This window comes from Gaeumannomyces tritici (genome assembly GCF_000145635.1).
Source record: "Gaeumannomyces tritici R3-111a-1 unplaced genomic scaffold supercont2.1, whole genome shotgun sequence".
Classification (NCBI taxonomy): domain Eukaryota; kingdom Fungi; phylum Ascomycota; class Sordariomycetes; order Magnaporthales; family Magnaporthaceae; genus Gaeumannomyces; species Gaeumannomyces tritici.
The window spans coordinates 7,866,577-7,879,545 of record NW_008804545.1 but is presented as its reverse complement, the minus strand read 5'-3'; the positions used below and the strand labels follow the sequence as shown (position 1 = coordinate 7,879,545).

General features: G+C 59.2%; 5 protein-coding genes across 5 annotated transcripts; 2 read left to right on the top strand and 3 right to left on the bottom strand.

Moving 5' to 3' along the window:
• Positions 1-1,402: 1,402 nt before the first annotated feature.
• On the top strand, positions 1,403-3,587 carry GGTG_02519 (integral membrane protein). The gene has a single exon (XM_009220291.1). The coding sequence runs from the start codon at positions 1,927-1,929 to the stop codon at positions 3,061-3,063; it is 1,137 nt and encodes a 378-aa protein (XP_009218555.1). The 5' UTR covers positions 1,403-1,926; the 3' UTR covers positions 3,064-3,587.
• A 547-nt stretch (positions 3,588-4,134) lies between these two features.
• On the bottom strand, positions 4,135-5,595 carry GGTG_02518 (hypothetical protein; the record flags this gene model as incomplete). Its single annotated transcript, XM_009220290.1, has 1 exon — positions 4,135-5,595. One exon carries the CDS (start codon positions 5,593-5,595, stop codon positions 4,135-4,137), a length of 1,461 nt encoding a protein of 486 aa, XP_009218554.1.
• Positions 5,596-6,816: 1,221 nt separating this feature from the next.
• GGTG_02517 (hypothetical protein) lies at positions 6,817-7,850 on the bottom strand (the record flags this gene model as incomplete). The annotated part of the gene is made up of 2 exons (XM_009220289.1): positions 6,817-6,834; positions 6,885-7,850. 2 exons carry the CDS (start codon positions 7,848-7,850, stop codon positions 6,817-6,819), a joined length of 984 nt encoding a protein of 327 aa, XP_009218553.1.
• Positions 7,851-8,372: 522 nt separating this feature from the next.
• Positions 8,373-10,854, top strand: GGTG_02516 (vacuolar protein sorting-associated protein 4). Its single transcript, XM_009220288.1, has 3 exons — positions 8,373-9,556; positions 9,647-10,097; positions 10,166-10,854. Exons 1-3 carry the CDS (start codon positions 8,877-8,879, stop codon positions 10,415-10,417), a joined length of 1,383 nt encoding a protein of 460 aa, XP_009218552.1. The 5' UTR covers positions 8,373-8,876; the 3' UTR covers positions 10,418-10,854.
• GGTG_02515 (hypothetical protein) lies at positions 10,590-12,869 on the bottom strand. Its single transcript, XM_009220287.1, has 2 exons — positions 12,563-12,869; positions 10,590-12,373 (listed from the first exon to the last, which is right to left on the bottom strand). Exons 1-2 carry the CDS (start codon positions 12,730-12,732, stop codon positions 10,981-10,983), a joined length of 1,563 nt encoding a protein of 520 aa, XP_009218551.1. The 5' UTR covers positions 12,733-12,869; the 3' UTR covers positions 10,590-10,980.
• Positions 12,870-12,969: the final 100 nt, after the last annotated feature.

Genomic DNA, 12,969 nt, shown 5'->3' with positions numbered 1-12,969 from the left:
GGGGGGGGGTCCGGCTTAGCGGCTGCCACACTCCAGGCGGCCTCGTGGTCGGAGGGTGGTTGAGGATATAGTGGCGGCAGCGGGAGATGTTATTACACCGGGTGCGCAGGGGTGGGCCCTCAGGCGGATGATGCCTAGGCCGTGCAGTATCCGCCAGAGTATCCGCCAGGCACGAGGCGAGTAGCGGCCGGCACTGCTGGGCTGGGCACAATGGTTCGCGGTGGTTGGCTGGCCGAAGTTGGAGTGGGCGCGGAAGTGGGAGTGGAGGTGGAGGTGGAGGTCTCTGTCGCAAGCGAAGAAACAAACACGGCACAGACGACGCAGCTGTGTTTCTCCGTATTCTCGCACAGAGGCGGACGGACAGACTGCGACGGGTATGGGACTGTTGGCATGTTATAGCAGCTAGTCGACGCCCGTGTCGCCCGTCTCGCGTGCTTCTGTTCTCCAGATCAAAATCTCCGCCATGGCAGGCAAAAACTGCCGCGGATGCGCCGAGCGATGGATGCAACGGCGCATCGTCGACTTTGCCTCTTTGAGGCCGAGGCCGGGCGGGCACCTGTGGAGGGCACCTATGGAGGGCACCTGTGGAGGGCACCTGTGGAAGCGGGTAATGGATGTGTGCGTGAGGGTAGGGTAGGTGGGTGTTTGGTGTTTGTTTGCGTGCTTGTTTACGTGTTTGCGTGTTTGTGCCGGCATTGGGCTTCCTTCTGCAGGCCCCCTTCTGCGGGCTTCCCATACAAATTGCCTCTTTAGCCTCGAAATTGTCGACGACAGCAGTCCCGTGATGGGCTGCTGGGGTCGGCCGCGACTGCCCGAACAGACGGCCGATCTATCCGTCGTGGGTCCGGGTGGGGCCGTGTTCCTGGTTATGAGGCTGTCTAGGCCCAAAGGGGGAAAATCCAGGCGAGCCTGGGGCGCGCCAAGAGGAAGTCGTCCAGGGGTCCAGAACTGCGGTTTGTCTAGGCCGCGCCTTCCCTCAACGCTGGCAGAAATGCCCCAAAGTGGTAGGATAAACTTTTGCCTCTCTCCTGACCGGCCTGGCATGATTTCCCTCCGCTGCCCATGTTTCGAACCGAGGCCGGTGCCAAGCCAATGGCTCCCGGCAATGGCTGTCCCATTGGTGCCATTTGGCCTGGTCCCATCAAGACCAGACGAAGTCCTCCACAGTAATAGCGAAGCTTCTTCCTCTGGCTGTAGCCTTGATTCCTGTCTCTATCCACAGCCTCGAAGCTTGGTCCCGGTCCTGTTGTGTGTTGCTACACTAAAGTACAGCACCCTGAAGTACAGCACCCCCAGCCCCCTTCGCCACACCCACCCGTGTGAGCTGTCTGAGGCTCGCCAGAGTAGCATCCGGCCTCGACCCTCGACCCTGACTGGTTGTCTGACAGTTCCAGCCGCTGTCCGTCAACCTTGCCATAGGGCAGACAATCTCAAATCATTGCCATGCCCTATTCCCAACCTTATTATTAGACGGCGACTCCAACCGCATCGAGGCCGGCCCGACTCGTCCCTCCCCCCTTCTATTAGTCTTCTTTTAGTCTGCCTTGCCTCCAGTCATAAGCCCCGGATTGGCATTCGCTTCTCTTCTTTCTCTCCTCTTGGTTCCCTACTCTTTCTTCTCCTCCTTCGACCGGCTCCTTGTAATCTCGCGCGGCGTGCGGGCCATGCACTTTTTCTCCAGCTTTATCGGCTTTGACGTTGCCTTCGCATTTCCCATTTCGTTCAGGTAGACGTGCCTTGTCTTGCCAGGTTATATATTTTAGTTTTCGGCTCCCCCGTGTCCCCTTCATTTCAATTCCCGCTTTTGCAGCTAGGCCCGCTTCATTCGCCACCCCGCGGTCCCCGAGAGCTGGACTCTGCCCATCGATTGGGCCACGCCACCGTGACTAACCGCCTTCGCCGCCGACTACCTCCCCGGCCGCCAACATGAACGCCGGCGCCACCCTCCGCGCCTCCATCATCCGGACCTCGATGGTCCCCGTGCCCTTCGACAGGGCACGGAGTGATGCATGGAGCAACGATGTCGAGGGCCTGCCGCGCGGGACCGCCCGGACTGACGCCAGGTCGGCCGAAAAGGAGGGCGGCAGTGACATTGACATCGACGACGGAGAGCGTCAGCGCGTCATTGGCATACTGCAGTACCTCGAGTACAAGACGAAGTGCGAGTGGGAGCGCGAGCGCGGGGCCGCCTCGGCTACCATCGACGACACGGATAGCATCTACAACCCCAAGGGCGAGGTCCTTCAGATCGATGTCGAAGCATCCGCAACCGGCCGCATCTCGCGCATGTTCACCATCTTCCCCTACCGCGACGCCAACTGGATTGTGTCCATCGCCTTCATCCTCGGATCCACGTCCTTCACCGTCAACGCCTTCCTGGGCATGCTGCCGGTTTGGTACGACCCCACCACCTTGGGTCCCGAGATCGCGACTGCCACCGTCGCCACCCTCGACGGCGGCGCCGCGCTCTTCGTGACGGCCGGCATGCTCGCCATCATCTCTGCCCTCAACGCCGACCGCGGTACGCTCGAGGCTCCCAAGACGAACAAGGAGGGTGTCGTCGTGTTCAAGTACCGCCCTGCCCTGCTCGGCAGCCCGTCGTGGTCCTGGGCCCCGCCTGCCGCGCAGTGTGCCGCCATCGCCAGCACCCTGCCCTTCCAGACCGGAGCGTTCCAGATGCTGGGCGGTATCATCCTGTCGACATCGGCTGTGGCCAGCTTCCCGGGCGTCTTGAACCCGCAGGAGAACTTCTTCCTGTTCCAGATGCTTGTCTTCCTGCCTCTCATCATCGGCGGTAGCATGTTCTTCCTGGCCAACATCACCCTGATGATCTACACCCAGGACGCCTGGTACAAGCCCAAGCCCGCGTCGGCCGATTGGCTGGGCTTGTTCTGGAGCATGGTGGCGTCGACAGGCTTTGCCCTCACCGGTATTCTGCTGATGATGGGCGACAGCTCGGGGGCCGCCTACGCCTCGCTCTACGGCAGTCTTCTCTTCCTGTGGGGCAGCATCACACAATTGTACTGCCTCATGGAGTTCCACCCCACTGGTTGGGCGGCCTAAGGCCTGGCAGGCTCGACGAGAGGGGGGGGAGGAGGAGAGGCATATAGAAAGAGTGAAAAGAAAAAGCAACTAAGAAAGAAAAAAAAAGAGAAAAAGAACAAAAAACAAGGCCAGTCAGAAAGCCAGCATGCATGTATTACGATGTGTAGGACTAGTTACGAACCTAGACTCTTACGTTTGGCTACCGACTTTTGAGTCACCCGCATCCTCGTGCGCTTGTCGGCCCAGGTAGGTAGGCTGCACGTCTTAGCACAACATGGTCGCTTTTCTGGCTGCACCTCCATCGGGTACCCCACGTCTTTATTGTTTGTACCAGTACATACTACCTACACATGTACATACTATTACCAGTCCTGACAGTGGGTGGCTTGCATTAGAGCCGCGCGACGAGCCTGCCGGCTCTGGTCTCCAGTGGCTTGGGAGAGAATCGTTCCAGAAACCCCGTGCCCCCCTCCCGCTTGTGGCACGATCGATTCCGCTCGAACTAGACCCAAATGGGGAATTTGCTGCGGCGGATCCTGGGGGGGTTGGATGGGTGGGGAGACTAGCCTACTAGCTCGGCACTTGCTCGTTCCATCTGGATTCCACCGCGCCAAGTGCTTGGCGAAAATAAGAAAACATGGCTGGCTGCAGGACGCCGAGATTTGATCCCGGTCAGATTGCCGTTTGCTCTTTGCTTCCCCCTTTCGGCAGGAACCCATGATATACAGGTACGTAATCCATTTATTTTAAACAAGCACCTAGCGCCAAGGAACCCCGCCCAATCATACAAGAAGAACATCCAAACCACCGGTCGGCGCGAGTTAGTGCTCGGGCTACCACGGGAAGGATAGACAAAAAGAGTTAAAAGACGAGGAGGGATGAACAGATAAAGGGAAGTGGAAAAGGGGAAAAAAGAGGAAGGACTTTCGGGAAAACGAAAAAAAAAAAAAAAGTGGGTATCATTGAACATAACAGCTTTACGGTAACGCGATACAACACGAAACAGTAACAAACGGCCGTAGGAACAAAAAAAAAGGTTGTAGGATGTGGGGGCGGGTAGCAACACAGGGTTTCCGCGGGCCGGCCAGCCTAATTGCCGCCGCCGCCGCCATCGAAACGCCTCTTTTTGTCGTCCCTGCGCGGCGGGCTGGGGGTGTAGTCGCGCGACTGGCGACGGCCGAGGTGCGAGGGGCAGTCGGTCGGGCCCGTCTGGCCGCCGGTCGTGCTGGCCCGCCGGCGCATGGATCCCAGCGAGCTTAGGTCGCTGGCGGAAAAGGCCGTGGGCAAAATGGGCGGGGGAGGCCGAACAGGAAGCGACGGGCCCGGGGGCCGCGGCTCGACACCCCCCGTGGACTCCTTTCGCGCAGACCCACCCCGGCCACCACCGCCCCAGCTACCGCCACGGCGGATGTACCGGCGGCCGCGTCCGTTTTTGGACTCCGCTGGCGAGGCGGGCGGCGCCTTGACCGCCGGCGGTACCACCGGGGTGATTACCGGCTTTTTGACGGGGACCGTGAGCGGCGTCGCTGGGGCCGCAGACGGCTTGGCCATGGGCAGTGGTATTACCGGGACGACGGCTGCCTTCTTGATGGGCGCCTTGACTGTGGGCGTCGCCGTTGGGATGGGCGCCGCAGCAGCAGGCGGTGCCACAGGAATAGCTGCTGGCTTGGTCGTGGGCGTCTTGGCTGCGGGCGGTGCTGCAGGCGCCTCTACGGTAAGTGGTACCACCGGAACGATGGCCCTCTTCTTGATGGGTGTGGGTGCGTTGGCCGCGGACGTTGCCGTTGCCGTTGCCGTTGCCGTTGGGATGGGCGCGTTGGCTGCGGATGGTACCGCTGGGATAGGCACCGCAGTAGTGGACAGTGTTTTGGCCGTGGCTGCCTTTTTGGTGGTTGCCTTCTTGGGGGTTGTTTTTTTCGGGGTCGTCTTCTTAGGGGCTGCCTTGATGGCAGGTACCTCTGTGCTAGGCGTTTCGGGGATGGGCGGCTCTACGGTCGACCCTGAAATGAACAGCTCGGTGATATCAAGCTCCTCGACTGACGACTCCTCTGCGGGCGGCTCAACGGCAGGCGGCTCAATGGCGCCAGCGACATGAGTGCCCGTGGCGAACTCGTCGGGAAAGTAGGGCGCCCCCTCAATCATTTGGCCTCTGATGATGCGGTTGCAGATGCCGCTGACGTGCGCGCGCAGGCCCCGGTGGTGCGTCTCGAGGCGGTGGCTCATGGTGTCCTCGCTGACGCGATAGAGCACCCGGAGCTTGTCGTCGAGCCGCGTCAATATGTAGTCCACCATCTGGCTGTTCAGGTGCACCAGACCCCCGCCGCTGCGAGCCTCCTGGTACCGCCGGACCGCGGCGTCTATCGAAGTCGCGTGGGCAGCCTCCATGTCCTGAATGATGCGGCGGAACACGTCGTTGGCGTCGTTGGTCGGGTGGCGCGTCGAGGCGAGGTGCCTGCTCCAGTCGCTTTTTGCAACCGCGATGGCGTCCGACAGGATGCGCGCCGGGTCCTCGTCGGGCTCGTCGTCATCTCTGGCTCGACGTGGTGGCATGTTTGCGGGTGGCAGGACAGGGGACAGGCAGGATAGGCAGGATAGGCAGGATAGGCAGGATAGGCAGGATAGGCAGGACAGGCAGGACAGACGGGAAAGGTGCGGTGGGAAAGACAGAGGTTACGCTTAATAGGTTTTGTGGCTGCAAGTGAGAGATATCTAACAAAGCCAGTGTTGTTGTGTTTTTATTGCCTGCCTATTTCCAGCCAGCACAAACGGATGGGCTGGGTCGTCTCTTTTATGCCACAGCTCAGGCCAGGCAGAAGGTCGCAAATCAGCCGGTTGATATTTCTTAAAGGGAAGGAACGTCCGATATCTTGCTGTCAGGTCACTTGCTGGAAAGCGATATGATTGGCGGTTCAGGTCCCGGCGGCGCGGTTCGTCTGATGTTTGCCTGCACGCCTGCAGTTTTTTTTTTTGGAGAAAGAAATCCGCAACGTCCTGGATGCTATTTTTCTATTTTGGATTTGGCCTGTATGCCTATGCAAGGCTGACGGAGGAATGCCAGAGGGGAGCACGCAAGTGCGTGTTACAAACAGGCCTCTGCTCCGAAGGTAGGGCACCGAACAGTAGCACGTGACTTGAAGACTGAGGGGATTCACAAAGATCTTGGGTGTAGGTCTGGATGATTGCTCCAAGGGATACTTGGAAGCTAACTTGGGTTGACTAATGCCAGTGCAGCTGTCAAAGCTATTTAGGACATAAGGAGATCCTCGCTCTTATACCTTGGCTCGTTGGCCTTGACGTACGTACACAGACATAGCTCCCTTGCTATGCCTGCTATGTTTGTAGCAAACATAGCAGCTTTGCTAACATAAATCGGCACGTGGCTACCAGCGGGGTCAGGTCCTGGTGGCTTTTGGTCCTGTCGGGGGCTCCTACCTGTTGCCGTAACAGTGCGGTTCCACGGCGCTCACCGATTACGGGATCGGTAGGCTATACCCAAGCATCGCCTGCTTCACCCCTTTTAGATAAATCTCTTCTTCCTTTGCATATAAATTGGCCCTTAAAACCTTTCGTATACAAACGGTAGTTTTATATTAATGTACTATTCCTGCTTCCATTGCCATTCCCGATTTTATTATTCCTGTTTTTATTTTTATTTTAATATTCGTTCTTGGTTCCGTTCCTACCTCCATTTCTACTCTTATCTTCACTTTCACTTATTTCCCTGCGTGCAAAATAAAAAAGTCCAAACATTCCCAAGGTCCCAGGGAGACGTCATTTATCCCCATCGACCTGATAGCGATGCTGGGCGACATGTGGACAGGTGGGTAAAAAAGCCAAACTAGGAGGTTCCAAACCTCAGATCGCCACTGCTTGGCTTTGGCCATGTGCGCCTGGGAAACGTGGATCGGACGGCCGGCGTGAAAGAGTTTCTTGTAACGCCTTTCCGCCTCCCCCATGGCCACCACTGTAATGTGCTGCACCAACTCCGGCACGTCGAATTCTGCAGCATCCGTTTCGTAGTGTCGTATGTTGGAGATGGCGCTGGCCAGGGCGATGATGGTCTGGCGCAGGGCAGGTATGATAGCGCCCCAAGCCGGGTCCTCCCCGTCGTGGACGAGCGTTAGATCGCGGAAGTCGCGCGCCAGGATATCCATGATGAAGTTTTCCTGCGCAGCGCCCCAACCATTTGTATCGAGTATAGTGGCGGCAATGTCCGGGATGGTCTTCGGAATCCGGCCCTTCGTGAAGTGGTCGACCTCGTTACGGACGGAGGCCGGATCCAAACCCATGTTATGGCACACCCAAAAGATCATGTGGGCACTCGCTTGTGGGTTTCTCGCAGCGAGCGTGCTGAAGATTTGGATCGCATCCTCGTGGTGTTCCGGGAGGAGTCCCAACGGATACTCGAGGCCCAGGTGACTGACCACACGCGGTAGGACGTCTATGTATCTGTTTGTCATGACGGCGCGGCGCACGGCAGCGATGGGGGCGACCATGAAGCGCACCTTTGACCAGCATGTATGAAACATGGCAGGCGACAACTCTTTCTTGACAAAGCGCTCGGCACGGTGGATGAGGTCGAGAAGGCCAAGTAGGTCGAGAGGATCGTGTGGTTCGTCATTGAGGGCCGACTTGAGCATGAGCCTGTGCAACTCTAGGGCGTGCTGCATCACGGGGGCCATTCCTTGACTTTGCAGAGTCCGCAGCAAGTTGTCGGCGTAGGTGAGCATCTGGCGGAGTCGCGGCCTTGTTGTAAGCGCCAGGTCGGTGCTGACGGGCGATGGTGATGGCTGGTGACTTGACATGGCGATAATTAGGTCGTTTCACTCTTGCTTGTGTAGCTGTTCGGGAGCCTGCTTCTGCTATGCAATGGTAATTCTGGGTGCCGTCTAGAGGAAGCAAAACCCCGGTTTAAAGTGAATGTCTACCATATCCATCTCCGCCATGTGTGCTGAGCAGGCGTCGTCATAAGGTTCCTCGATAAAAGCGCCCCTTGAACGGAAAAGGGTTGGGACGCCCATCGAGCGGTACCCGATACGAAGTCATCTATCAAAATCATGGCTCCAAAACGCCCCAACGGTTTGAACCCAGAAGCAAAAGGCGTCGCTCGAGGCCAAACCCCGGACCGAAGTGGTGGTTGACGTCATCAGACATGCTGGAAACGGACGATTGGGCCCAAGTCTTTGGGCACACGTTGTGAGTTGGAGTCGAGCCAAAAAGGTGTCGCGTCAGCAACACGCCAGTGTCGCGAGACCACGTGACCCACCAGACTCGGCTTAGCGCTTTAGCGGGGTTGCGGCGGGCGCCAGAGCCAAGAGATTGAGTAGGAGCAGCCATCACAGCAAAGCGGGCTCGATGCCGCTCACAGTTCAGACGTCCAAATCCAGCGAGGCCTTTGCCGCCAGCCTAAACAAGCCACACCTGCCTGCCACAACACGGAGTCACATCCGCACACCCCCACCAGACAGACCGTCGAGTCTAGCCAGCCAAGACAAGACACAGCAACCTGACAGAGACCACGGGCCCCCTTGTCGTCGTGTGGCCCCGCTCCCAAGGTCGAGGCGGGTTGCGTTGCGCTCTTGTCTGCGCCGTCCCCGACGTGGGAAGCCGCCGACCACACCGTCCCGACGACCGGTGCAGCAACTCCCTCCCCTCCTCTCCGTCTTGCCTCCAGGGGCGTTGGTAGCCGCGGGCAACACATACACACCCAACTGCCCGCCCAATGAGGACGATCCTCGCCAGCAGCAGCAGCAGCAGCGCGACATCGGACTCTCGGCCTCGGCCTCCGCACCCTCCCCCTCCCACCGCCGCAGACACCACCAGTCGCCGCCATGTCTGAGCCGACCAACTTCCGCGAGAAGGCGATACAAACGGTCGGCAAGGCCGTCGAGGCCGACAAGGCGGCCGCCAAGCTCGACGGCGTCGCGCGCGCGGCCCAGTACCAGACCGCCTACGACCTGTACATGGACGCGTTCGAGCTTTTCATGAAGGCCATCAAGTGGGAGAAGTCGCCCAAGATCAAGGAGATCCTGCGCGCCCGCATCGGCGAGTACATGGACCGCGCCGAGGAGCTCAAGGGCTACCTGGCCGACGCCGAGGGCAAGCGCAAGAAGCCCGGCCTCATGGGCGCCAACGGCTCCAGCACGGGAGGCACCGCCGACGGCAAGGCCGACGACGGCGAGGGAGGGGCCCCCAAGCTCGACGACGACTCTAAGAAGCTGCGCAGCGCCCTCGCCGGCGCCATCCTGCAGGACCGCCCCGACGTCAAGTGGGAGCAGGTGGCCGGACTTGAGGCCGCAAAGGCCGCGCTCAAGGAGGCCGTGCTGCTGCCCATCAAGTTCCCCCACCTTTTCAAGGGCGCGCGGAAGCCGTGGAAGGGGATCTTGCTGTACGGCCCGCCGGGCACGGGTAAGAGTTACCTGGCTAAGGCGCTGGCGACGGAGGCCAAGAGCACATTTTTCAGCGTCAGCAGTTCAGATCTAGTGAGCAAGTGGATGGGAGAGAGTGAGAGGTAGGTTTTCTCTCTTCTTTTTTTATTTATTTATTTCCTTCCCAGTCTTGGCGCTGCGACAACACTCCAGGAGCTCACAACCAAAACCAGGCTAGTCAAGCAGCTTTTCGCCATGGCGCGCGAGAACAAGCCGTCCATAATCTTTATCGACGAAGTGGACGCGCTGTGCGGCCCCCGTGGTGAGGGAGAATCCGAGGCTAGCCGGCGCATCAAGACGGAGATGCTGGTGCAGATGGACGGTGTCGGCAAGGACAGTGAGGGCGTGCTCGTGCTGGGCGCCACAAACATCCCCTGGCAGCTCGACTCGGCCATCCGCCGCCGCTTCCAGAAGCGCGTCCACATCAGCCTACCCGACGTGGCAGCCCGGGCCGACATGTTCAGGATCTCGGTCGGCGAGACCCCGACGGAGCTGTCGTCGGAGGACTACAGGAAGCTGGCGCTCAAGTCGGAGGGCTTCTCGGGTAGCGACATAGCCATCGTGGTCCAGGACGCCCTCATGCAGCCCATCCGCAAGATCCAGCAAGCAACACATTTCAAGAAGGTAAGCTGCCCTGTCGTCACCTCGTGCTGCTGCCTCCCCGTCGTTCCCCGAGCTAACCCCCTTCACAGGTCCCCTGCAAAGTCAAAAAGGACGACAGCGAACAATACGTCGACATGGAAAAGTGGACGCCGTGCTCGCCCGGCGACAAGGCGGCGCAGGAGATGACGTGGGAGCAGGTCGAGTCGGACGAGCTGCAGGAGCCCTCGCTCGACGTGCGCGACTTTGAGAGGTCCCTGGCCTCGAGCAGGCCAACCGTCTCGGGCGAGGACCTGAGCAGGAATTCGGAGTGGACCGCCGAGTTTGGAAGCGAGGGGGCTTAGCATGGCTGTGTGCGTGTGTGTGTGGGAGTGTGTGTGTGTGTGTGTGTGCGTGTGCTTGTGTTGTTGTTTTCTCCTCCCCTTGTTTCTTTTGCTAGACTTTCTGTTCTTGACGCTTTGGTTGTTCCCATTTCTTGACAAGCCGTCGAAAGCAAAAAGAAAAGAAAAGAAATATCACGAAAGAGGTCGGTTTACAACAAGTTACACCTATAATAAACCCAAGCACAGATCTCAGCATTGGAGTATGGATGGCATTCTGTTCTTTGTCAAGAAAGCGAAGAGGGAAGAAGTGTTGCCCACACGCGAGCATAAATAACGGCAACGTCCAGGCGGTAGATTTTTGTTCATTCCATCTGTCTGTAAATGTGATGGGTATGATGTACATGTTTTGGAGTGAGAAAGAAAAAGCCCTTAACACCGAGAGACCCTTACAAATGAACCAGCCCACAAGAACTCCGGGATATGAATCAAGGGAAACGCACAGGCCGCGGACGCGAATCGATAGAGTTTGCAAATGCGAGAAAGGAAACAACCGAAGCCAAGACGTCGTCGTCGGGGGACGGCTCCTATGCGGCAACCTCCGACTTTCTCTTCTTTTTCTTCTTCTTGTCTCCGTCCACCTCCATCGCGTCCGGGTCTAGCGACTTGCGCTTCTTGTCCTTCTTGTCCTTCTTGCTGCCGTCCTCGTCCTTGGACTTCTTTTCCTTCTTGGACTTCTTGTCCTTGGGCGCAGCCCCGGCCGCCGCTGCCACGTGCGAGGCCGTGTTGGGGTCCAGCATCTCCGTGTCCACGTCCATGTTGCCGCCGTCGGCCAGGATCAGGTCCATGGCCGACTTCATGGCCTCGCTGTTCTTGGATGGCTTCTTGCCCGAGTTGTAGAACTCGAGCCTCTCCTCGAGCTGCTGGCGCAGCGCCTCGCCGAACCGCGCGCTCGGGTTCTCCGAGAAGTTGTCGATCCTGCTCGCGATGCTGCACTTGTTGGCCAGGAAGCGCGAGATGCGGCCCTTTTGGCGCGGCGCGGCGCGGCCGATGAACGTGCTCTGGTAGATCAGGCCGTACTTGGGCGTGTTTCCCTTGGTCTTCAACGCCCGGAAGAGGGCCTTCTCCGCACCCAGGATCTGCAGCGTCGAGGCCGGGTACTTGGACAGGTTGGTGAGCGAGCCGGCGTGAGAGATGAGGCGGGCGGCCACGGGGGTGCCCAGGATGACCTGCAGGTTGGGGGCAACGATGCCCATCTTGTTCTCGAGCGACTCGGACAGCACTTTCCTGTAGGCGGCCATGTTGGTGACGCTGGTGGCGAACGACTTGACCATCTCGACGTCGGGGGCCGAGATGTCCTGACCCATGGAGATCTTGGCAGCGTCGAGGATCGCCTGCGCCTTCTCGCCATCCTCGCTGAGGATCAGGGCCAGGTCGTGCAGCTTGCTGTCATCGAGCGACTTCTTGTCGCCGATGGCGAGAACCAGCTTGGCGTACGTGACGTTGTCCGAGACGATCTTGATGAGCTCGGGGAAGTGCCAGCCGTACCACTCGCGCACGCGCATGCAGCCGGCATTGATGCCCTTGTCGAGGGCGTCGAGGGTGGCGATCTGCTGGATGATGTGGTTGTCGTTGCGGTGCACGTTGAACTTGACCTTGTTGCGCGAGTAGGCGTGGCCGAGACCGAGGCTGCCGCGCAGGATGTCACCCTCGTGCAGGGACTTGAGCAGCTTCTCGGCGTGCATGCGGATGCCCCTCAGCAAGTCGGCCACCACCTCGGACGTGTCCATGGTCTCGCACTCAACGCCGGGGAAGAGGGCGCTAATCTCGCTCGCCAGCTTCTTGTCGGCCACGCCTAGCACGACCTTGGTCTTCTTGCCGCTCGTCTTGGGGAGCGTGAGCTCGAGCGCGTTCTTGAGGAAGTCGGTGACCAGGCCCTCGGAGATCTCGTTCATGTTTTGCAGACCCTCGTGGAACTCACTATTGGGGGTGGGCGAGGGGTTCGGGGCACGGGTCAGCTGGGGCGCATTGCAAAAGGAGCACGGGGCAGGCAGAGAGGGCGGACGCGGGCTGCGACAAGACAGATCGCGCTCACCCGGCCAGGATAGACGGAATTGCCGTCCCGGTGGCTGCCACGGCCTAGGGAGACCGGCGTCGAGCTTCACTTACGGCCACGGCGACCAATTCGCCAGCTTCACCATCTTGCCGAACTTGGACAGATCGGCCATCGAGTCCTGCACCTCCTTGAGGCGGAGGCCAACGCTGTCGGCCTGGTGCACCACCTCGAAGATGGCGTACCCCGCGGGGGTCTCGTGCAGGAGGAAATTGATTTGTGCCATTGTGCCGTATACCAGTCGCCGTATTGGTGTAGTGGTGCCCCTGTCGTGTTCGTTGCGGCCTTTGGTGTAGCGGCCGTCTGTCAAAATCACGAATCCTTCAGCTGGTTTTTTTTTCCCATCCGCGATCCGCTGCAATGAATTTTTTTTCTTTTCCCCTGCCTCAATGCATCCGAAGCTTAAGCTTGGAGCACGGACCGGCTGCAGTGGGGTGGGTCAGGTGACCAAGTTTTGCCGCTT